General features: G+C 37.5%; 1 protein-coding gene across 1 annotated transcript in view; it reads left to right on the top strand.

The window, feature by feature from the left end:
- LOC148949827 (interferon-induced very large GTPase 1-like) overlaps positions 1 to 5650 on the top strand; it is a 53479-nt gene extending 47829 nt beyond the window's left edge. The window contains exon 3 of the mRNA XM_089093788.1: positions 876 to 5650. Coding sequence (XP_088949914.1) covers positions 892 to 5511 — 4620 coding nt within the window. The 5' untranslated portion in view covers positions 876 to 891 and the 3' untranslated portion in view covers positions 5512 to 5650. The remainder of the gene's footprint in view (positions 1 to 875) is intronic.
- Positions 5651 to 24121: the final 18471 nt, after the last annotated feature.

Below are 24121 nucleotides of genomic sequence, written 5' to 3'. Positions count from 1 at the left end.
TATGCTGAATCTTATGGTGTGATTTTTATTAGGATCACTTGAGTTTTTTGGCAGTTTCTCCCCCTTTCCAAAAGTGTGAAAATTTTCTCAGGCTGGTAACTTTTGATGGGCAACATTAAACTTGATCAATTTTAATTTTTTTTTTATTTTAAATTTTTCTATAATTCGATTTTTTGATGTATTTATTGTAATCAGTGCTCTGGCTTCATAGAGTTTCGGCTACTATTGAGCCGCCTCGCTTCTTATTTACAGATCATTAAACGAACGTGTTTTTTCTGTGGATTTGTATTCTATCTCATCAGTAGCAGTTATAAACTCAGTCGAAAGAATTAATAATTTTTCAAAGTAACTAAATTGTTTTCAAGAATTCAGTTTTCTAGATATATGAAACATAAGTTCGAGTAAAAAAAACTTAAGGTTATAGTAAATCTTTTGAAGTATTGACTACAAATGACGCTAAAGTACACAGGACATACAAAAAAAAAAGAAAAAATTACAAGTTCAGTTTAATCTAATCTAAGAGTTTTGTCAGATATATTGACCGAAACAAAAATACCACAGAATTTTCGACGGTAATGGGCACGTATGCACTTAAAAATACCGTACGTTTCAAATATCAATTAAATATACTAACAGTAAAATAATTTTCAGTAGGATCTATTCCTTGTAATCTGACTGAGTTTTTCAAAGTTAGGAACTGGCATGTATTTCGGTGTGCTTTTTAATACTTGTAGAGTATTACCATTTTTATCACTAGCCCATTCAAGTCATTTTGAAAAATTATATTAAAGTTTTAGTTTTTAAGTATTAGTAAAATTTTTCAGTAAATTTTCTGTGAAAAATTGAAATTAAAGCGGAACAATTTTTATTTCAAGGTGCAACCTGAAGAAAATGGAGGCAGAAGAGGCAAAGGAGACTGGCAGGATTAAGAGCCCAAATATTATTGATGGTAATGCTTCAGATATTTCTAACGCTGCAGATATTTTAGAGCAACTTTCCTGGCATAAGTCTAACACAGAAAACGAACACAGTATTATCAGGAAAAACTTTCAAGAAGAAGACCTAATAAGTAAATTCACTTTTGACTCTCCTCCAGCTAAGGATAATATCCTCTACCGGCTCCTTCACCGTCTGGACATAAATTCTTCTGATTTTTTAGATGTTGAAGATGATGAAGAAGATTTCTGGTCTGAAGTAGAAGAAACTAAAACACCAAACAAAACTGACCTTTCACATCTTTTTGCAAATTCTTTGCCTAGAGATAGCATAAATATTGTGAGACTTCTTCTTGAATCAAGATTTGCTATTCCAATATGCTCCATGGACATTTTACAACTACTGAGGGTTACGCAAAGAATAGAGGAAAATGTCTTCCTTGGAGAAGATCTAAAGCTTCCTCGGATTGGAATAATAAGTCAAGTGAAAAATAATCGTCAAAGTTACGCAGGAAAAATAATGGAAGACCTTTTCAATGTGAAAACTTCTTTTGGCCCAAGTGAGTCTTCAAATATAGAGGTTGGGCAAGGTTTAGTTGACTTTGGAAACAAGAATACGAAAAACTGCATCGTTGTACACATTCAGGGTGATTTTCAGGAAAACTGGAAATCCCTGGTTGATTTTGTTGACTACTTAGTAGTTGAGGATAAACCTTCCTCTGAATGCGACCTTGAAGACTACTTCGTTATTGGGGAAGAATCTTCTTTGCAATCTGCTAAACGATCTCATTTCATTAGCAAATATTCAAAGGAAACACTACCGCAATTCATCACAGTATGGATGAATACGAACGAAAAGAAAATTTCTGTTGATCGCCCTTTTTGCCTCATTCAAGGCTCCTACGATTATTTCATTGAGATGCAGAAGAATCGTCATTTGCGTAAGATGCTTCGAGAAGCTCCATTTCACGAAATACCTTTGCATGCAGCATTCCCTTCTGATAAACATTTAAGGCCGAAGGTAGATATCGTACAACAAATGCGCATGCACATTTTGGAAATGGAAGGTTTGGAAAATTACAGATCAAAGTTTCTGCTATTGCAAGAGAGTTTTGCTAAAGAAGGGAAATTACAAGAGAAATTGAACGAATTTAAATTTATTAACGACAGTAACGCGCGTTTTGGAATACAAAAGCAAATATCCCAAGAACAGAAATTTCGTTCCACTTTTTCTGCTGAAACTAACCCTTTGATCCTATATTTCTTGAGAAGCCTTCAAAATAAAAATATTGACGAAATTTTGCTTCATCTTCAAATTCTTGAGGATGCTATTGCGGAAAATATTAAGAAATCCAGAACGGTGGCTGAACTGGATGACGCACTGCGTGAGAATACGAAAAACTTTTCGGAAATGCTGCAAGCCTCCGTAATGGATCCAGATCACGAAAAACAGGTAGAAATAAGTAGAAAAAAGCTATTGAGGGCGAAAGAGACACGAAATAATGCTCTCCTTTCGCTGCGTCATTTATGGAGAGAAGTTTCTCTACTTTATTCATCAGGAAGAGGTGGAGAATTGGAGTATCTGCCACAAAGAGCAGCCTCTTGCCTAGTTGCTGGCGAAACGCTGGAACTTTATGATGGAGATGCTAACATGTTAAATGTCGAATGGATCACTGCTGTTTTTAAGAATTTAACTTCATTGTTGCAAGACAAAAGGGTTTTTGTATTGTCTGTTCTTGGTGAACAAAGCAGTGGAAAATCAACTTTGCTAAATACTATGTTTGGCATTCGGCTTCCTTCAAGTGTCGGTCAATGCACAAGAGGTCTTACAATGACCCTTTTGAAGACAGTAGATAGGCATCATTATGATTACGTTATGATCTTTGACACAGAAGGTGTTCGGTCCCCAGAACATAAGGGGCTTCAAGGTTGTGTGAAGCGGGATAATAAAATTGCAACCCTCTCAATATTACCATCAGATGCAACTATCCTTGTTATAAAAGGTGAGAATGACAACGCTTTGAAAGACATACTGCCTATTGTTGCACTAGCCTATAAAGGCTCAAAGTTGGCCGAAGAAAAAGAGGGGATACTTGGCTGTAAAATATTTGCTGCTTACAATCAGGTGAAAGTTGATTATGAAAACAAAAACAAGCTTCAGAACATATTTTCCCAGCTATCAGCAACACTAGTTGAATCGTTTGCGAAAGCAAATTCACTCGAGGATCTGGATGTTCATACGTCCGTAAGTTTCCCAAAAACCTTTACCAACGAACAAGATATACGAGTTTTTGGGTGCAATACTAAAGGAGATACCCCTAATGATGTGCCAAACGATGATTTCAGCCTTCAACTTATAGACTTCCGAGAGCATATTCACGAACAAGTTGTCAGTCAGTCTGGTTGGAGGGCCCGAAATATTGGGAGCTTAGAACGATATTTATGTTTAGTTTGGGACTGCTTGAAAAATGCCAACTTCGATCTATCGTTTGAAACTGTCCTTGAAAGATATGCGTACACTGAACTAGAGAATAAATATCAGTTTCTAAGAAAAGGCTTTTATGAACAATACGAGATGCAGTATAATATTTTAAAAGACAAATTTAAAACAGAGCACTATTTGAAGGAGGAAAAACCAATGTCCCTCGAATACATCTATACAGTCCTTGAAGACCTCGAAGTAAAAATGAAGCCGCATATAGACAAATTTGTAGAAGAAGTAGACAAAATCTTCGAAGGAAATCAGAATCAAAAGTGGAAAACGGAATATTCAAGGAAAGTCGACGATGTTATTCGCTTGACAACTATGCAATGGCGCCACAAGCTGGAAGTTGTGTTGAGAAATGATCTTACGTTTGACATGAAAGTTAAAGAATACGAAAAAGAAATTAGAGATAAGATAACAGAAGATTTCAGAGCAAGCAGCATAAAAGACAAATCTGAATCTGAGTTAATTGAGATGTTCAATATAACCTTTGAAGGTATTCTAAAAAGAGTTAAAGAAGAAAATCCTCCGCTCGATGTCAAAGATGCGGCTTTGAAAGCTTACAAAGAAAATTCTACGATAGGAAATTTAGGAATCGATCTTTTGTCTTATGATGATAAACCTTCATTCTTGCAATGGCTATGGGACGAAACTAAAGAAGGGGCAAAGACCTTTATTGACCCTATAGCTAAGTGGTTTACTCAGAAACAAATTAACGGAAGTCAGGTTGAAAAAATGGTTGCTCCCCTGTTACATAGGGTAGCAAATGGAAGAAAATACTACTGTGATGCAGTAGTAGACGACTTAATAACTGAAATTGAAACTTCTATCAGACGCCAAAAAGTAAAGATGGATAAAAATGAAAGAAAAAAAATACATAGAGCCGCGTATGACATGCTAGTAGTCGTTTTTGTGGTAATTCAGGCAAAGTGGGAACAGGAAAATTCTGTTTATGCACGTTACCAGTCAATGAAGGAAGTCATGCAGCGCTATTGTCTTGAAATTGCTAGTGGCTTGGAGGAAGTAGATATTGTGGCGTCAAGGCTTGAAGATTTTTTCTCAAGGCACACTGTTGAAGCTTTCAAAAGTGAAGTTGAAGTAGCTGTTTTGACAAATTTGAGAAAAAAATGTTGGCCTCAGTCACCGAAGTATGTGCAAGGTCACATGGATTTATACTTAATTGAAAAAGTGGAATCAAAAGGCATTTCTGCTGTATTATCCTATTTAAAGAATCCTGAGAAATTAAAGAAACTTACTACTGATCGACTAATCAGCTTTGAAATTAAGACAGTCCGAAAAAATCTTGTTTGGGTCGACTTCAAAAACCAGCTTGAAGCTTGCTTGAGGGACACATATGAAAATGATGCAATTGATTGGGAACCTAGGCAAAATTCTTTTTATTTTTGTCAGTTCCTTAAGTCTCTCCAAGCTTTTAAGAGCAATTATATTGCAGAGGAATTAAGGAGAGAAATGGAGAGATTTGGTTGGTCAAGTATTGAGAAAATGTCCATAAAGTTTGAAGTAAGACATATAGATGATATTGTGTTTGCTGCTTCCCTTTCCATCATGGATACAAGATGGAAAAATAGATTTAGTTTATCAACTATAATAGATTCAGTTTATTTGCAACTCAAGGAAAGTAGTCTTTTCGACGCAGCGTTTTGTACATCATGCCAAGAAAAATGCCCTGTCTGTAAAAGCTTTTGCTTTCTTGATTTTTCTCACGATGGTTGTCATGATTGTTTTCATCAGCCAGATGGTATAACAGGTTGGAGAAACTCGGTAACTCAGAAACTGAATTCCTATGCATGTAATACAAGTCTGCTAGATGATAGATTCTGGCTAACAGACGAAAAAAGATACTGCAGGTTTGCTGACTTTTCTAAGAAATTTGACAACTGGCTTCAACCTGATAGAACGCAACTTGTTTCGGAATATCGACAATATCTAATCAGCAGGTATAACAAAGAGATTGCTGAATACTATGGTGTAAACCCTTCTGATACAGTACATCCACCTGAAAGTCTGGATGTGATTACAAGCAAAATTAAAAGAAGGCTTGACTTTTTTAAAGATTTTCCACAGCAATAACTAACTAAAAGGATCTTTTTCAGTTTGATGGATCTTCCCTAATATGCGAAATTATATTCATTTCTATCATAGTAGAGCTTTAGTAGCCTACCCCTGCCTTTACATTTTTAAGTGTTCTTTTTTTTATTAAAATATTTTACCTGATAAAAATAACGTGTTAGATATGGGTAATATTTTTCACTCTTGTCTTAGCCAATGATAATCATTTTTCTAAAGAAAGCTAAGGTTCTTATGAATTTAATAAGACCCAAGCATGGGCGTACGTAGCTTCTTGTCTACGGGGGGGGGGGGAATTCATCCGATTCTGTCATGAACGATGGGGGGAGGTGAAGTTATATTAGTTGTTCACAGAACCTTATATTGCTGGTAAGTTCTATCATATTTATGAAATCTTTATTAGAAAAAAAATCATCAATAAGCTTCAGTATTAATCTTCTTGTATTAGAGCTAAATCTTTCCAAAACATTATGGATAATTGCTTCTTCTTTGACTTTTATACTGTCATTCCAGCTTTTTCAACCATCTACCTTCTATCAATTGCTTTTTTACACATCGACCTTTTTTTTCAACAGCTTTTTCAACCATCTGATTTTTCGGCCATATTTAGCATAAATTTAAAAATCTAGGGGATGCAGATGCCCCCCCCCCCCCTGTACACCCATGGACCGAAAATGCATTGCAAAAAAGAAACGAGGTTCATTACACCCTTATAACCTTCAAAAGGCATCGTTCTTATATTATCCTATTTAAAATGTCCCGAGGAAATAAAGAAGCTTACTGTTGATTGACTAATTAACTTTGAAGTTTACACAGACCTTAAAAATCATGTTTGGGATGGCTACAAAAATCAGCTTGAAGCTTGCTTAGGGGGAACATATGAAAATTCTTAAATCGATGGGGAATATGAATCGAATTCTTTCTATTTTGGTCAATTTTCTAAATCTTTGCAAGCGTTTAAGAGCAATTACATTGCTGAGGAGCTCAGGAGAGAAGTTGTGATATTTGGTTGTCGGGCTTAGAGAAAATCTCCACAAAGTTTGAATTGAGACATCAATGACATTGTAAAAAAAGAAAGAAAAAATTGTTGCTCCATTCTATCTTGGATACAAAAAGTGTAACAGAAGGAGTTTTTCTGCAATTCAAGAAAAGTAGTCGTTTGACGCTGTCTTTTGCACATCCTGCCAGGAAAAAATACCCTTTGTTGAAGCATTTGCTTTCTTGAGATTTCTCACTATGGTTGTCATGATTCGTTTCATCAGCCAATGAGTATAACAGGTTGGCATTATTAAGGCTCCCGTCGGTTCTAGGTATTTACGCCCCGGCGATTGCCCCCTCTCCGGAAAATGCCCCCGTGGAAAATACCCTCCCCCCCCCCCGTGGAAAATAGGGCTTTCCAAATTTGAGAATTTTATTTGAGTTTTTTCCCGTAGGCGGAAGGAATTTTTGTACTTGTGTATTATGCACCACTCAAGTTTACGCTGTGTAAAATTCAAGAACACGCCAGTTTTTTTGTCAGTTTCTTTGTTACTTAAGAAATATATTTGGGCTATATATTTGCATATTAGAGGGGGCGGGGTAAAGTACCGCGGGTCTGCATGCAAAATGTGTTTGGTACAATCACTCTGTATATTAGATTAAATAAAAAAAAACAAGTTTTTTAAACTGAAAGTAAGGAGCGACATTAAAACTTAAAACGAACAGAAATTATTCCGTATATGAAAGGGGCTGTCCCCTCCTCAACGCCTCGCTCTTTACGCTAAAGTTTTTTATTGTTTTAAAAAATAAAGTTGTGAGACAGAGTCAAACTTTAGCGTAAAGAGCGAGGCGTTGAGGAGGGGACAGCCCCTTTCATATACGGAATAATTTCTGTTCGTTTTAAGTTTATAGTCGCTCCTTACTTTCAGTTTAAAAAACTTGTTTTTTTTATTTAATTTCTGATTGTTTTTTAGTTAATGCAGCTTTTATTTTGGCTCGCCGTCATTGAATAAGTAAACAAAATTTGCATTAAAATTTTCCTTTTTTTGCTAAATGGCTGTCTCTAAATTTGGTTCTGACGTAGTTTACAAATTAACTTACGTAACGAACTTCTATATTCGTATATTTTTCTTCTGGCAAAAAATACAAAGTTGCAGATTTTTGCAGATACGAGCTTGAAACCTATGTTACAGAGTTTTCTGATACGCTGAATCTGACGGTGTGATTTTCATTAAAAATTTTTCACTTTTAGGGGATGTTTCCCCCCTCTTTAAAATATCAGGTGAGTTTTCTGAGGCTCTTAGCCTTTGATGAGTAATACTAAACTTAATAAAATTCATATATTTAGAATCAGCATTATGAGCCCATTCTTTTGATACATTTATTGACATCAAAGTTCCGTTTTTAAAAGTTTCGCTTACTATTGAGCCGTATCGCTTGTTTTTTTTATTGTTTTTTTTATTACGTACATGTTATTACGTATATGATGGGGTTCTCCCCTTAGTCAATACCACGCTCTTTACGTTAAAAGTTAAAAAAAATTTAATTCACAAACCCCTGAATCACAAAGGCCGTTTAATTTGAATAGATAGCTCTTTTGAAAGCACTAAAAAAAATTGTAGCGTAAAGAGCGAAGTATAAACTTGGGGGAGAACCCCCTCATATACGTAATAATTTCTGTTCATTTTAAGTTCTAATGTTGCTTCTTACTTTCAGTTGAAAGTACTTGTTTTTTTTAATTTAATTTCTGATCGTTTTTTAAATAATGCTTGGAAATCCGGCACCCCCTCCATAGAAATTTCCCTTACCCCAAAGAAACATCCTCCACGGAAAGATTCTGCCGAGTAACCTCTCCTCCAGCCCCCCTACCCCCCCACCAGAAAAAAAATTAATACTGAAAATTTCTTTATACTTACCGAAAACCAAAACAAAATTTAATCAATGGGCAGAGTTCATAACTTGCAGCCCTTACCCTGGGACCTGGGGGGGAGTAAGTCAACGTAAAAGACATATTTATTAGATTTTCCACTATGCTAAACACAATGGCTATCTCAAAATTTTAATTGGGTGACTTTGAGAAAAAAATGAGCGTGGGAGGGGGCCTAGTTGCCCTCCATTTTTTTTGGTCACTTAAAAAGGGCGCTAGAACTTTTAATTTCCGGTCCAATGAGCTCTCTTACGATATTCTAGGACCACTGGGTCAATACGATTACCCCTGGAAAAAAACAAAAACAAATGAACACGCACCCGTGATCTTTCTTCTGGCAAAAAATGCAAAATTCCACATTTTTGTAGATAGGAGCTTGAAACCTCTGCAGTACGGTTCTCTGATACGTTGAATATGATGGTGAGATTTGCCTTAAGGTTCGATCACTTTTAGGGGGTCTTTCTCCCTTTTTTTGAAAATGAGACAAATTTTCTCAGGCGCGTAACTTTTGATGGGCAAAATTAAACTTGTTGAAATTTATATATTTGAAATTAGAATTAAAATCTAATTCTTTTGATGTATCTACTGGTACCAAAATTCCGTTTTTTAGAGTTTCGGTTACCATTGAGCCGGGTCGCTCCTTAGGGGAGACTGGGGTACCTCCGCACACGGGGCACCTCCAGACATCGAACCTGTTGGCTTTGCTATCTAGCGGAAAAATTGGAAAAAAATCACAAAGATGTGCCATTTTACTGTTCATCTTGGAGGCAAGATGGCACTTCCATCAAATAGCATAGCAGTGAGTCAGTCGGTAATAAGACTTTAAAGATACAGCTGCCAATTGTTTCGCGTGATGATAAAAGTGAAATAGAGAGGTAAGTTTTATAGATACATTTAATGTAATGTTCTAGGAACAAGCAAAACGAACCCAAATATGCTTCCTCTACATAAGATTGACGTAACTCTAGGTGTTCTTTGGTTATGACTCTTTTCTTCTGAAAGGCTCCTTAGGGGCACCTCCGGACAATTTTTTTGGGGCAGGTTTGGACACTGTCCGGAGGTGCCCCGATGATTTGAGCAGCCATTGGTGTTTTTTTCTTTCATTTTTAAAAGGAAAGGAAGGATTGATGATATAATTAGATGTTTGTAATGATATAATTAGATGCCAATTTGAAACGAGGAAAGTATTCCACCCGTCAGGTTTTCACTGACGATCAAGAGGAAAAACTTAAGACTTACCTTCTTCGTTCCTGCGAACTTCACTATGGTTTGACTTTAGCACAAACTCAGAAGCTGGCATATCAATATGCAGTGAAGATGAGGGTCTCTTATCCCAAGAACTGGGATGAAAAGTGTGCCGCCACATATGACTGGTCATATGGATTTATGAAGCGTCATCCAGAGCTGAGTCTTCGGAAACCTGAGAACACCAGCCTGGCCAGGGCTTCAGGATTCAATCCCTTCAATGTAAACTCGTTCATGAATAATCTTGAAGCTTTATACAATCGGCACCGCTTCACACCTGAACGAGTGTACAACCTAGACGAAACCGGAGTAACAACTGTCATGGATAGCCCTAAAGTCATAGCGAAATCTGGTATAAAGCAAGTGGGCAAGGCCGTTGCTGCTGAGCGGGGGAGTTAGTTACAGTGTGTTGCATCGTTAATGCCATCGGGAACACCGTCCCCCCAGCGTTTGTGTTCCCACGCGTGCACTTCAGAGAACACATGCTCCATGGAGCACCACCTGGTAGCCTTGGGTTAGCTTTCCAGTCTGGTTGGATGACTGGACCGAACTTCTTAGAAGTTATGAAGCACTTCGTCAAGCACACTCGATGCGACAAGGAGAATCCGGTGTTGCTCATCCTCGATAACCATGAAAGCCATATTTATTTGGAGGCAGTTCTATATGCAAAAGAGAATGGAGTAGTGCTTCTCACATTTCCGCCACACTGCAGCCACAAAATGCAGCCCTTAGATATATCTGTCTATGGCCCGTTCAAGGCGTATCTGAGGGCTAAGTTCGGCGAGTGGCAAACAAACCATCCACACGAAAGATTTCAAATAACTCACACCGCAAACCTAGTTGGTCAAGCTTATCCCCTAGCGTTTACTCCGAACAACATCACATCGGGCTTTTCAAAACCAGGAATATGGCCATTCTCAAGATCAGCGTTCACTGATGCAGACTTCATCGCCGCTAAGGTCTCAGACAGACCAAACACCGCTGGAGAAGTAACTGATAGGGTAGAGTCTAGGAATACTTTGGAAGCAGTTGCTGACCCTGTCCTGAATTCCTCGGCCTTAGAGCAACCACCAGGGCCCAAACATGATGTCAATCCAGAAGACATTTTTCCATTCCCGAAGGCTAAACCAAGAAAGCTAACTGTGAATAGGGCTCGAGTTGGCAAAACGAGAATTTTAACGGATACGCCAGAGAAAGAAGATCTGGAGAAAAGAGCACAAGCAAAGTCAGCAAAGAAGACTGGTAGGAAAAGAGTAAAACTGGCAAAGAGCAAGGAGCACGAGTTGTCAACGATAAGAGAACCTTCCTCCCCTTCGGAAATCTCTTTCCATGACTCTTCAGATGAAAGCCTCCATGCAGGGTCAGACTGTGAAATACCTGAAACTGAAAGTGAAGTTTCATTCATTCCAGAAGAGATCAAGGTTGACGAATTTGTGCTAGTGAGGTTTCAGCTTAAGAAAGATTTTGTTCTTTATGCAGCAAAGATCTTGGAGACTGATATTATGAACAGGGAGTTTCAGGTTTCTTTTCTACGGAGAAAGAAAGACTCTGATCGATTTCACTTTTCTGATATTGAAGACAAGGCATCGGTGTCGTGTGAAGATGTCGTGAAGAAGCTGGAGGTGACTCGACACGGTGGAACTGCTCGGGTCCAAGCTACTTATGTTTTTGCAGGTCTTTGGTTGGATCATATCCGCTGAGTGATTTAAGTTTGATAACTATGAACCTTTTTTCTTTTCTATTTACTTTTGTATCCTATATCTGAAGAATACAGTATCTGAAAGCATGTCCGGAGCTACCCCCACACCTGTGCAAAGCTGCCCCTATATAGGGGCAGTTTCGGACATTTTGTGGACCCAGGGAAAACGTCAACTACTTAGCAGCGCTTGCATATTTTCGCTTTAACTCTGTCCAGGCTCTGTCCAAGTGGCTAAGCTATGCTGGTGCCAAATAAGAAGTCCCGATAGCGCGCACAAGCCGAAGCAGGTAACTTTGATTAAAAAGTGCACGGAGGTGCCCCAGTCTCCCCTACTTACAGTTCGTTACCACGAACTGTTTGATAGATAGAAAGAGAAGTGTATTTTAAAGCCAAATGTACAGCCATGAACGTAGTAAATAACATAAATGAAAGGCACAAATAACATAAGCTTTGATCAGTGATCATCATAAAACACTTAAATGAAACATTACATTAAGGTAACAATAGTACTTAATATTTGGAAAAACGATCATTGAAAAAAAAAACTTAACACTTGGAAAAAACACTTAAATGAAACTAAACTTTTTCATTTTAAATGAAACTTTTTCATTAAAATGAAAAACCAGTTTGTTCTTGAGTTTTACACAGCGTAAACTTGAGTGAGTTACTCATAATGCACAAGTACCAAAACTCCTTTCCCCTACGGAAAAAAAATAAAAATAAAATTCAAAAAAATTCTCAAATTTGGAAGGCCTTCTTTCCCACAGGGGGGGGGGATATTTTCCGGAGGGGGTATTTACCGGGAGAGTAAAGTATTTGGACAGTTTGAAGTCAGAAAATAATTCTTTGTAGATGTATAGCCACTAAAAAATTACAGAAGAATAGCGAGGTATCTGGAAATTTTGCTAACTAAAAAGAAAAAAAAATCCCAGTAAAGTAAATGTAATGTTTCATTTAAGTGTTTTTTTCAAGTGTTTAGTGTTTTTTTTTTTTTTTTTATATTTAATGACCGTTTTTCCGAGTATTAAGTACTATTGTTTGGTTAATGTAGTGTTTCATGTAAGTGTTTTATGGTGATCGCTGATCAAATAAAATATAGGCAATACTTTTTACTCTGGTCATCACCATGATTATTAAGTTCAATTTTTTCTCAAGGAGGCTAAGGTCATTTTGAATGTGATCAGATCCAAATACACTGAAAGTAAAGAAACATGTTCTATTAAAACCTTTAAAACTTTTTGTGGATGAAGTCAATCAGCGCCGTTCTAGCCTTTAAAAGAATCCCCTCAATATGAAATTAAACTTTGTTAGAGAGGTTTCCTAACCTTTTCTAAACGTTTTACCTTTGGCACAATCTTACAGAACTCAACTTTTTAAAGAATGTCAAAAATATGTGCAGTTGTAACAAAAAATAGCTGACTATTACTTAGCGAAGCCCTTAGATCGTTGGCCCAGATTGAAGTTAGTTTCAATTCACTGGTTTACATTTCTTAAAATGCTTAGGGAGTTCTTTTCATGGGCATAATTTTTAATTTGGTCGAATAACCCCTTTTAACTTTTTTTCCGTTGGGTTAGATACCAATACTCTCCTCCCCCACACGGTAATTCTGGATAAGCCCATAGACAGGACCTCGGATAAATGGGGCATCAGAGCTAAATTTTGCTTTTTTTTTAATTCTTTTTTTTATGTATACAAGCCGAGCTCAGAAGACTGCAACCAGTTACAACGATTCACAAAAGCGTAAAAGTCAGTGTTGCCGTTGTTGGTGATTTATCATCAAAAGTGGTGTTTTTTTTTTCTGATTGGTGATATTTGGTAATTTTACCTGAAAAAACTGGTGATTTTATTGTAAAATTCATAATTTTATAGTGGTATTTATTAAGAATCCAGTAGTCACGCGAGAAATACTGCGTCGAGAAAGACCGAGATACTACATGAAGAATAGGTTTTCTCTGCCTTGTGAGGTGTTGCTCACTCCGTGACAAAGATTTAAAACTTTAGTTTTTTTGCGGTTGAAGAGCAAAAAAAGGTACCTAGGTTAGTTTACATTTTTAATGGTTCTAGGCGTTAACCCCCCCCCCCTAGAAAACACCTCCCCCCCCGTGGAAAATAAGGCTTTTCAAATTTGAGAGCTTTAATTGAGTTTTTTTTTCCGTAGGGAGAAGAAATTTTGGTACTTGTGTATTATGCGCCACTCACTCAAGTTTACGCTGTGTAAAATCCTAGAACACATTGTTTTTTTCCTTAGTTTCTTCGTTACTTTAGAAATAAATTTGGGCTATAGATTTGCACATTGGGAGGGGGGAGTAAAATACAGCAGGTCTGCATACAAAATGTGTTTGGTACAATTATTCTGCATATTAGATAGATAGATAGATAAGTGTATTTTAAAGCCAAATACACGGCCATGAACAGAGTAAAATAACATAAATGAAAGGCACAAATAACATAAACTTTGATGAGCGATCATAATAAAATACTTAAATGAAACTTTAATACTTGGAAAAAACGGTAATTGAAAAAAAAAACACTAAACACTTTATTTTTTCTGTTATTTTTTAATGGCCATATACCTAGAAAGAAGTGTTTTCTGACTTCAATCTGTCCTAATACTTAAACCCCCCCTCCCTTATCTGCAAATATATAGCCCAAATTATATATTTCCCATATATTCTGTCACTTGTCTTGTTTCGCACTAAGCTGAAAAAAACTAACGAAGGAACCGGTTTGTTCTCGAGTTTTACACAGCGTAAACTTGAGTGAGTGGCCCATAATATGCAAGTTCCAAAACTCCTCCCCCCTACGGAAATAAAAAAAATCTCTAATTTGGAAAGCCTTATTTTCCACGGCGGTGGGAGGGGGGTGGTGGTAAACGCTGGCCACCGTATTTAATATATGCTATGCTTTCCCCCCTCCCCCCTCTAATGTGCAAATATATAGCCCAAATTTGTTTCTGAACTTTTATATTTTCATCCTGTTTAATTTCATTAGCATTAATGAAACTTTACTTCTGGCGTGACAACTGGATTCTTAACAAGTACCTTTAAAGTATTGGCGATACATCTGCTTGTGTTGGCACAATATTGATGTCCCTTGTCCACTCTAGTGCCCCAGCAGAGAGACAATTTTTTACACTCAAGCTCGTTAAGAGCCTCTAAGAAACAAGTTGGACCCCAACTCTTCTTATGCATATGCACAAGTTTGTAACGGATGTATCATGGGACATACTAGATGGAGTGGTCTGGAAGGGGAGAAAATAGAAATTCAAGAAGCTCAAAAAGATTAACCATTAATATTCATGTAACCTATGTTTGCACGATTGAGTGAAGTCATTGGGTTTTGTTGTCAGTTTAAAATTCATAGTTTACTATTATCTTTTTCACTTCAAAAGTTAGCATAATTTTTTGGCTTTCAATTCGGGAAGAAGTTGAAGTCCTGTTTTACTCTTCAGTTGTAAGTTCAAGAATAAATATGAAAGCTATAGACACGAGTCAAGTCCTATTTCATGTCCCCATTAAATCTTCAATTTTTTCTTCCATGAGAAATAAATGACGTGTGGGTGATAATCTATAAATTCTTCCTTTTTCATTCATTAATCTTTTGATGCAAAAGGACAGGAAAGGTTTAAAGAGTTTTTGTGTTGAAAATTGTAATTTTTTAGTATTTTACTATTTGAATATCCCTTTTTTAAGCCGAGATAGGTTTTTTGTCAAAAAGAAATAATACAATGTTGGAATGATATTTTTCCTAAATTTTCACCGGATTGTTTACCAAATCTTACTTATTTGGGATCTTTTCTAATTTACTTCTAAGCATTGAGTTCTTCACTTGCTTTTGTTGACATACTAGTTGGTAAACTTCTTAATGTAGGGTTACAAATCGAACTCAACGAATCAAATTTTTTCATCTCTTCCCCAAAATAGTCGTTAAAATTATTTTTCAACAGTGATAAATGAATGTAAATTTCATATGGTACGTCCATCTTAGGCTGCATTTGGTTTTCAATAATAAAAGTTTCCTGAAATGACAAACAGTAGACCAGCAGAAATTACTAGCAAGATAGAAATTAAACCTACTACAAGCATAAATTATGATAAACAACAAAGCCAATATTTTTGAAAAAAAACTAGTTTTCGTTACTTATCTTCCTTCATAGCTCTCCCAAAGGCTCCTTAATTACTGTTATGAATGTCTTGCTGAAAGGAAAATAAATGTATCATTTGCTGTGATATTAACAACATTGAATACACCTCAAATTTCCAAGAATCTTTGTTTTGTTTTGTACATTATTGTACTTGTACCAATCCATTTAGTCTTTTTAGTAAATTAAAACCTTCTTTTTTGAATTTTTTCAAGATAGTTTGTTTATCAAATTCGAATGTTTTTAACCGAAACCTGGGGGGGCAGTTACCCCCCTCGATACATTATCTGAAATCGTGGATGAAGATTGCAGTCTGGGGCTTGGGAAAATCCAGAAAATAATCAATGTGTAGATGGCATAATATATCAGCTTATTTTCTGGTTGTTCTTAGTCTGTTAATATTTGATATCAGTAATCCGAACACTACCTATTAAGCAAGCATATACAATCAATCACATACTATATTTTGATTTCACTTTTTTTGAACGATCTCCTTCCTATCCCTTAGGTTTAGAAAAAAGGAGCATTCCAGCGATCTTATATGCAAAGAGATGAAATCTTACATTTTATTTTCACTTTTGTTTTTAACTGGGCATCGGGATAAGAAAGCGAACTTTGGGCCCAAAGTTAGCAATGATCTAACCACATTATAAATACAGGGTGACACTTTTGAGCCATTTATTTTACTATTTTATTTTTCAGAGGCACTGAAATCATCAAATCACTATCCCGACTTTAAATCTCTTTGATTTTTGAAGTCAGCAAACTAATACATTAGACCAGGGGTTCCCAAAATTGACTGGGCCTCGACCCATCTTACAAAAATTTCTAATCTTGGGACACACCTTTTTGCTGATTTTTTTTTTATAAGTGTTATCAATATGAATGAAAGACTGTTAAAATAAGAAGCACAGCTTAAAGCTCTTTTTTTAACTTTCATAACTACACCTGTAATTTTTTTTTTACAAAGTTATTTATATGGGAAGGATATATTTGTTCCAATTTTTTTTTCATTTAAGTTTCAGCATCAACTTTGGCTTTAGTTATCTTTAATCGCTGTGAGGTTGGTATACCTAATTTATTTCTGTACTTCGTTTTAATGTAAAATATAGCCAAAAATGCGGCTCACTTAGATGTGAGCTAGTACAGAGGAGGACATTCATAGTTTCATCAAACAGGTAAGAATAGCTATCAGCAACCGAGAGCCAAAATTTCTATAATTTCTTACGATTATAATTATTTTGTCATTAAAAAATAGTCATAATCGTAAGAAATTATACAAATATATTGCAGAGGAATTGAGGAGAGAAATGGAGAGATTTGGTTGGTCAAGTATAGAGAAAATCTCAATGAAGTTTGAACTGAGACATATCAATGCTATTGTAGCTAAAATTGCTGCTTCCTTTTCCATCTTGGATAAAAAAAGTATAATACATTCAGTTTATTTGCGACTCAAGGAAAGTAATCTTTTCCACGCAGCCTTTTTCGCATCATGCCAAGAAAAATGCCCTCTGTAAAAGCTTTTGCTTTCTTGAATTTTCTCACGATGGCCGTCATGATTATTTCATCAGCCAAAAGGTATAACAGGTTGGAGAAACTCGGAAACTAAGAAACTAACTTCCCATGCATGTAACACAAGTCCGCCAGATGCTACGTTTAGACTAAAAAACGAGGACTATTTATCATCTTATTATAGGTATGCGGATTTTTCTAAGACATTTGGCAACTGGTTTCAACCAGATAGAACTCAGCTTGTTTCGGAATATCGACAGTATTTAATAAGCAGGTACAACGAAGAGATTGCCCAATATTATTCTGTAAACCCTTCTGATTTGGTAGATCCAGCTGAAAGTCTGGATGTGGTTACAAGCAAAATTAAAAGAAGGCTTGATTTTTTTAAAGATTTTCCACAGCAATAGATAACTAGAAGGATCTTTTTATTTTTGTGGATCTTCCCTATTAAGCGAAATCATATTAATTTCTATCAGTCGAATATTCTTAGTACCAGTGCTTTTACTTTTTTTAAGCGTTTTTTTTTATTAAAATATTGTATCAGAAAAAGAAAAAATGTCAGTTATATACAATATTTTTAACTATTGTCATTGTCATGATAATTAAGTTTCATTCTTCTTAAGGAAGATTGAAGCTTGCTTAAGAGAAACATGAAAATTCTCAAATTGATGGGAAATCTGAATCAAATTCTTTCTATTTTGGTCACTTCTAAATGTTTTCGAGCCTTCAAGAGTAAATATATTGCAGATGAGTTAGAAGAGAAATGGTTATATTTGGTTGTCAAACTAAGTGAACATCTCCACAAAGTTTGAACTGAGACATATCAATGCCATTGTAAAAAAAGAAAAAGTTTCTGTTTACTTTCTATCTTGGATACAAACAGTGTTATAAAAGGTTTTTTTCTGCAACTTAAGGAAAGCAGTCTTTTCGACACTGCCTCTTGAACATCCTGCCAAGAAAAATACCAAGCCTTTGCTTTCTCGAGTTTTCTCTCGATGGTTGTCATAATTGTTTCATCAGCCAGTGAGTATAACAGGTTGGCATTATCAAGGCACCCAACAATTGTTTCATAATGCATACACAACAAATCCTCCAGATGGAAGATTCCGGCTAGAAGACAAAAAAGATGCTGCAGGGATGCTGATTTTTTCCAAGAATTTTAATACTTGGCTTCTGCCGAATCGAACTCAACTTGTTTCAGAATACCGATAGTATTTAATCAGAAGGTAAAAGAAAGAGATTGCCAAATACTGTTATATAAACCATGCTGATGTGGTAGATCCAGCAAAACGGCCTATTTTTCTCAGCTAAACGTCCATTACAAGTAATAGTAAAGGAAACTATTTTAGAGGATTTTCCCTAGCAATAACTAAAAGGAAGAATCGTTTTAAGTTATGGTAGATCTTCCCTTCTAAGCAAAATCATATTCAATTTTATGGCGGTCGGATTTTATTTCGTTGTAATTTTTAATCATGCCTATTTCATAGTCAAATAGCTTTATATCCTGTGTCTTCTTTCTTGTCGTTTCGTTTTATTATTAAAAGAACATTATATCTGACAAAAAACTAATAAATATAGGCAATACTTTTGCTTTGGTCATCACCATGACAATTAAGTTCAATTTTTCTCAAGGAGGCTAAGGTCATTTTGAATGTAATTAGATCCAAATAAACTGAAAGTAAAAAAAACACATGTTTTATTAAACTCTTTCAAGCTTTTTGTTGGTGAAGTCAGTCGGCTCCCTTCTAGATTTAAAAAGAAAACGGTCAATATGAAATAAAACCTTGTTAGAGAGCTTTCCTGACCTTTCCAAAACGTTTTACTTGTGGCTGCAACGTTATTAAGAATTTCGAAAATATGGGAGGTTGTGACAAAAAAATAACTCACTATTATTAAGCATGGCCCTTCGATCTTTGGCCCTGCTTGAAGTTTGCATCAATTCACTGGTTTAGATTTCTGAAAACACCGAGGAATACTTTTCATGGGCACAATTTTTAATTTAGTAAAATAACCCCTTTTAAATTTTATCCGTTGCCTTCGACACCAACACCTTCCACCCCCTACACGGTATTTCTAGATAAGCCCATAGACAGGACCTTGGATAGACAGGGCATCAGGGCTAATTTTTTTTTTTTTTTTTTTTTTTTTTTTTCGGTTAAGACTATTCACAAAAGCATAGGAATTCAGGATTGCCACTGTTGGTGATTTATCACCAAAGTTGGTGATTTTTTCTGTTTGGTGATATTTGGTAATTTTTGGTAAAAACAGGTAATTCTATTGTAAAATTAGTGATTTTATGATATTTGCGATACAACTGCTTGTGTTTGCGCAGTATTGATTTCCCTTCTCCACTCTAGTGTCTCAGCAAAAAGACAATTTTTTCTATTCAAGCTCATTAAGAGCTTCTAAGAAACAAGTTGGACCCCAATTCTTCTTGTGCATGTGCACAAGTTTGTGATGGATTTATAATGGGACATACCAGAAGCACTGGCCTCGAAGGCGGGAAAATGGAAATTGAAGAATCTGAAAAAGATTAACCATTAATATTAATCTAGCCTATGCATTTGTTTGCACGATTGAGCGAGGTCATTGTGTTTTGTTGTCAGTTCTAAAATCATAGTTTGCCATTTTCTCTTTCAGTTCAGAAGTGAGTATACTTTTTTGCTTTCAATTCGGAGTGGAAGTTGAAGTCATGTTTTACTCTTAACCTTTGTTATATTTGGTAGATAAATCTTTATTTAAAACCTATGCACCTATAATAAAGAACACTATCAGCAAAGCAAGCAAGCATAACGCATCAAGGCAAATAAGTATAAGCACGCAATAGCAGCTGGTGCACAACCACAAGCATAAAGCAAGGCATCACATAATACTACATCCCCCTTCAGCTGTTTCCAAGGGATGACCTCCTTCTACCTCTAGGCATGGAGGCGCTAGGCTTACTCTGCTAACTGCCAATAACTTGGCAAATTTTCACTCAATACAGGACACAACAGAACACTACACCGGGAGGCACAAGGCTCACTCCCATTAGCTGCCAATGGGTTTTGGCAGACCTATACTAGACACAAGTGCTTCATTGTCACTTCCTTATTCATTATAGGTTTAGTCTCTCTGGTGGCTTCACCACTCTGCCAGATCTTGTGGCCTGAGCAGCTGTTGCTTATGCTTCAATTGTGCTAGACGGCTCACTTGCTGGCAGGTGGGGCTTAGCTAAGGCCATACCGGGCTCGGTGGTGGTAGTCGGGAATCTCTGAAATGATCTGTGCAGATTCATGCTTGTGGCAGTGTCAGGACAATCTGCAACCTGTCCCAGATTTAGTGACCTTGACACAGCCCGGGAGGGGTACTTCATGGCAGGTCTATCATCAGGTGTGAGTGGAGAAGCTGCTTTGATTAAGTGTCTTCGGTTGCGACGAAGGATTGTACCATCTTTAGTTGATAGGTAGTACGATCTAGGCTCATCTGCCTCTTTAATTATTTCCCAGCTTTTCCATGGCACTTCTGGCTGTTTTCTGAAGAAGACCTGGTCACCTCCTCTGAGTTCGGGATGTTCTCTAGTATGCCAGTCATGGTAGGATTTCTTTCTGGGTTGAGCTATCTTTCTGCTTGCCAAGAATTCAGAAGTTTGTACCGCTCTCTCTTCCAAGTGCTTTTCTGTGGACGGCAGTTTTGAGCGGAGCTGGCGGCTCACGAGGATTTGTGAGGGGGAAGCTAAACCGTCTATTGGGGTGTTACGGTATTCCAGAATTCCAAGGTATGGGTCTGATCCATTTTCACTTGCCTTGGTCATGATGCTCTTAAAAGTCTGGATAGTCTTTTCCAGTAATCCATTTGACTGGGGGTATATTGGACTTAAAGTTTTTAAATCGAATCCCCAGTCTCTGGCAAACCTCTTGAATTCTTGGAACACGAATTGTCTACCATTATCGGACATCATGACCTGGGGTATGCCATGACAGGCAAAATGCGATTTCAGTTTCAAAATGACTTCTGCATATATAAATTCACGCAACAGATTAGTTTCAAAAAAAGCGGCTATGTTAGTCCACCACTAGGAGGTAGCTGGCTCCATGCCAGGTGAATATGTCACAGGCAACTTGTTGCCAGGGGAGAACTGAAACTGGTGAGCAGATAAGTGGCTCTTTTTGCAGACTCCTGCTAATTTTTTGGCATGTGTAGCAGCTGACAATCAGATTTTCTCTGTGTGTGTTCAGTCGAGGCTAGTAGATGAACATCCTGGCTCTCTGTTTAGTTTTCTCCACTCCTAGGTGGGACGCGTATAGATTTTTTAACGTGTCGGTTCTCAGACATGCTGGTACCACTATCCTGTCTCCCTGGAATATGATTTCGTCATTGATGCACAGTTCGTGTCGGACTCCCCAAAATGGCAGTACGTGACTAGGACATAGCTTGCGGCAAACTGGCCAGCCCGTTTCTATAATTTGTCTGAGTGCAACTAGCTGAGGGTCTTCTTTAGACTGGTTGCGGATTTCTTGCAGTTTTGTATCATTCACCGGAAGTAGCTTGACAACTTGGTTTATATACGCTTCGAGTTCTCTCTGGCTTGCCTTGTCAATGTCTTACAGGTAGATCCTTGATAAAGCATCAGCAACTGGTATTTCAGTGCTAGGTTGGTAAGTGAAACTCAAGTCGTATGGCTGAATCTGGAGCATCATCCTTTGTAGTCTTGCTGGGGCCTTGTGCAAAGGCTGTCGTAAGATGGTTTCAAAAGGGCGATGATCAGTGAACACATTGACTTGCCTACCATAAATATAATGATGGAAGTATCGGCAGCCAAATACAATAGCGTAAAGTTCTTTTTCTAGCTGTGAGTATCTTTGCTCGGTAGACGTAAGGGCTCGTGAAGCATATGCTATTGCCTGTCCATTTGTTGAGATGTATGCTCCTAGCCCGTGTGATGAGGCATCGACTGTCAGGTCAATTGAGGTACTTCGTTGATCAAAGAAGTGAAGGTGCGACACAATGGAGCCCTTTATTTCCTTTAAGGCAAAATTGTGCTTTGTTTCCCAAACAAAGTCTTTTTCATTGCAAATGTCACGAAGGTCCTTGCATTTTGTCGATAGATTAGGGATGTATCTGGCTAAGTAATTTAGCATTCCTAGGAGGGATGTCAGCTCTTCTTTGTTCGCTGGCCTCGGCATTGCACTAATTGCACGTAGCTTCTCTGGATCAGGGCGCATCCCTTTTTTGCCAATCATATGGCCAAAGTATGTTACCTCTTGTACCCCAAATTTGCATTTACTGGGGTTGAACCTCACCCCTTTTGCTCGAGCCCTCTTTAAGACAGCAACAAGACGCTGATTATGCTCTTCCAGGGTTGAACTGAAAACTAGCAGATTGTCTATGATGACTATAAAGCCAGTGAGACCTTCAAACACTTGCTCAATAAGCCTCTGGAATTCGTCCTGCGCTGATATAATGCCAAACGGCATACGCTTGAAACGGTATCTTCCAAAGATAGCGTTGAATGTAGTTAGGTCTGAGGATTCCTCATCTAGCGACAATGACCAGTATCCTGAACGGGTGTCTAGCTTTGTGAAGTACTTTGCTCCACGCAAGTTGGATGTAGAGTCTTCTAGCGTTGGAATAGGGTAGTGGGGTCTTCCGGTGGATTTGTTGAGATCCACAGGGTCAATACAGAGACGGAGAGTGCCATCTTTCTTTTGAACGGTCACCATGGAGTTGACCCATTCAGTAGGGAGATTCACCTTCTCAATGACACCGTCTTTCTCCATTTTATCAAGCTCTGCTTTAAGCTTGTTGCGAAGAGCTGATGGAATTTTCCTTACAGCATGAACCTTAGGGATGGCTCTATCCTTCAAATAAAAATGGCACTTGCCATCCAGATTTCCTAGCCCTTCGAAGACATCATTAAACTCTTTAATAACCTCTGAAACAAACTTGCAGATTGGTACTTCAGTGCTTGCAGCAGAGTTGACATTCATGATCAGTTTAATAAGGTTCAGATCCAAGCTTGATCTGAAACTGATTATGGGAACAGAGTCTGCTTCTACAATGTAGAACTGCTGGTCCGAAGGCCTTGATTGTTCATAGGTGCAGTTCAAAGTACATGTTCCTCGAACGGGAATCCTGCCACCACAGTAACTAGTGAGCCTCTGCTCAGCCTTAGTTATTTCTGGCTTTGGCAAGAGCATGTCAAAATACTTGATAGGAAGGATATTTGCTTGCACTCCTGTGTCAACTTTGAAGTTCACTGGCAACTGGGCATTTATTTTGCGGGAAACTATGGCTTTTTCTTGTTATTTGTTTCTGAGACTTCATGTAGAAATATCTTGTCCTCATCATCAGAGTTTTCAAGTGTGTTGTTGGTGCCTGAAACTACATTTACGACCTTGTTGCTTCTGCAGGTGCATGCAAAATGGTTAGGCTTGCGGCACTTTGTACATGTTTTTCCTTTTGCAGGACATGCATGATTTGGGCTGTAGCTGCGTCCACAGAAGTAGCATTCTCTAGATCTTGAACTGGTTGTCTTGGACTCGTCGTTTCTTCTGCTTGGGTGGCCATTGATTTTATGAATGGAATCAACTTTTTTTTTATGCTACCCTTATCAAACGTTCTTAGCTATGCCTGGGTTGTTTCAAACATGCGACATTTCTCTATAGTTGTTTCAAGGGTTAGGGCATCCCCTTCTACTAGCAGGCGCTCTCTGATACGTGGGTTCAGTATTTCACAGACTATTCTATCTCGTACCATTTCGTCTGCGTCCCTGTAGCTACAGGCCTGAACTAAGGTTTTCACCTCTGTTATGTAGCTTTCTATATTTTCTGCCTTCAGGTTGGTCACGTTTCTGAAACACGTACCTTGCAAACACGCTGTTTGTTTTAGGTGTTGCATAATCTTTGAATTTTGTCATGTATGGCTCAAGCTTGTCCTTTTCACTCTCACTGAAGGTGAAGGTATTAAATATCTCTCTTCCCTTGTCTCTTACCCAAATAAGTAGGTAGGCGCACATGATCTTCTCAGTTTTCCCAGATAAGGGGCCAGCAAACATAAGACGAGCATGCTGCTCAAATCGTTTCCATTCATCTGGAAGACACAGCGAGTCACAACTGATACTTGGCTGGT

This window comes from Artemia sp. Qi Xiang Cuo, chromosome 8, assembly GCF_049724085.1.
Source record: "Artemia sp. Qi Xiang Cuo chromosome 8, ASM4972408v1, whole genome shotgun sequence".
NCBI lineage: Eukaryota > Metazoa > Arthropoda > Branchiopoda > Anostraca > Artemiidae > Artemia > Artemia sp. Qi Xiang Cuo.
Note: the sequence above shows the minus strand (reverse complement) of the source record. Positions and strands in the feature narration are given on the sequence as shown.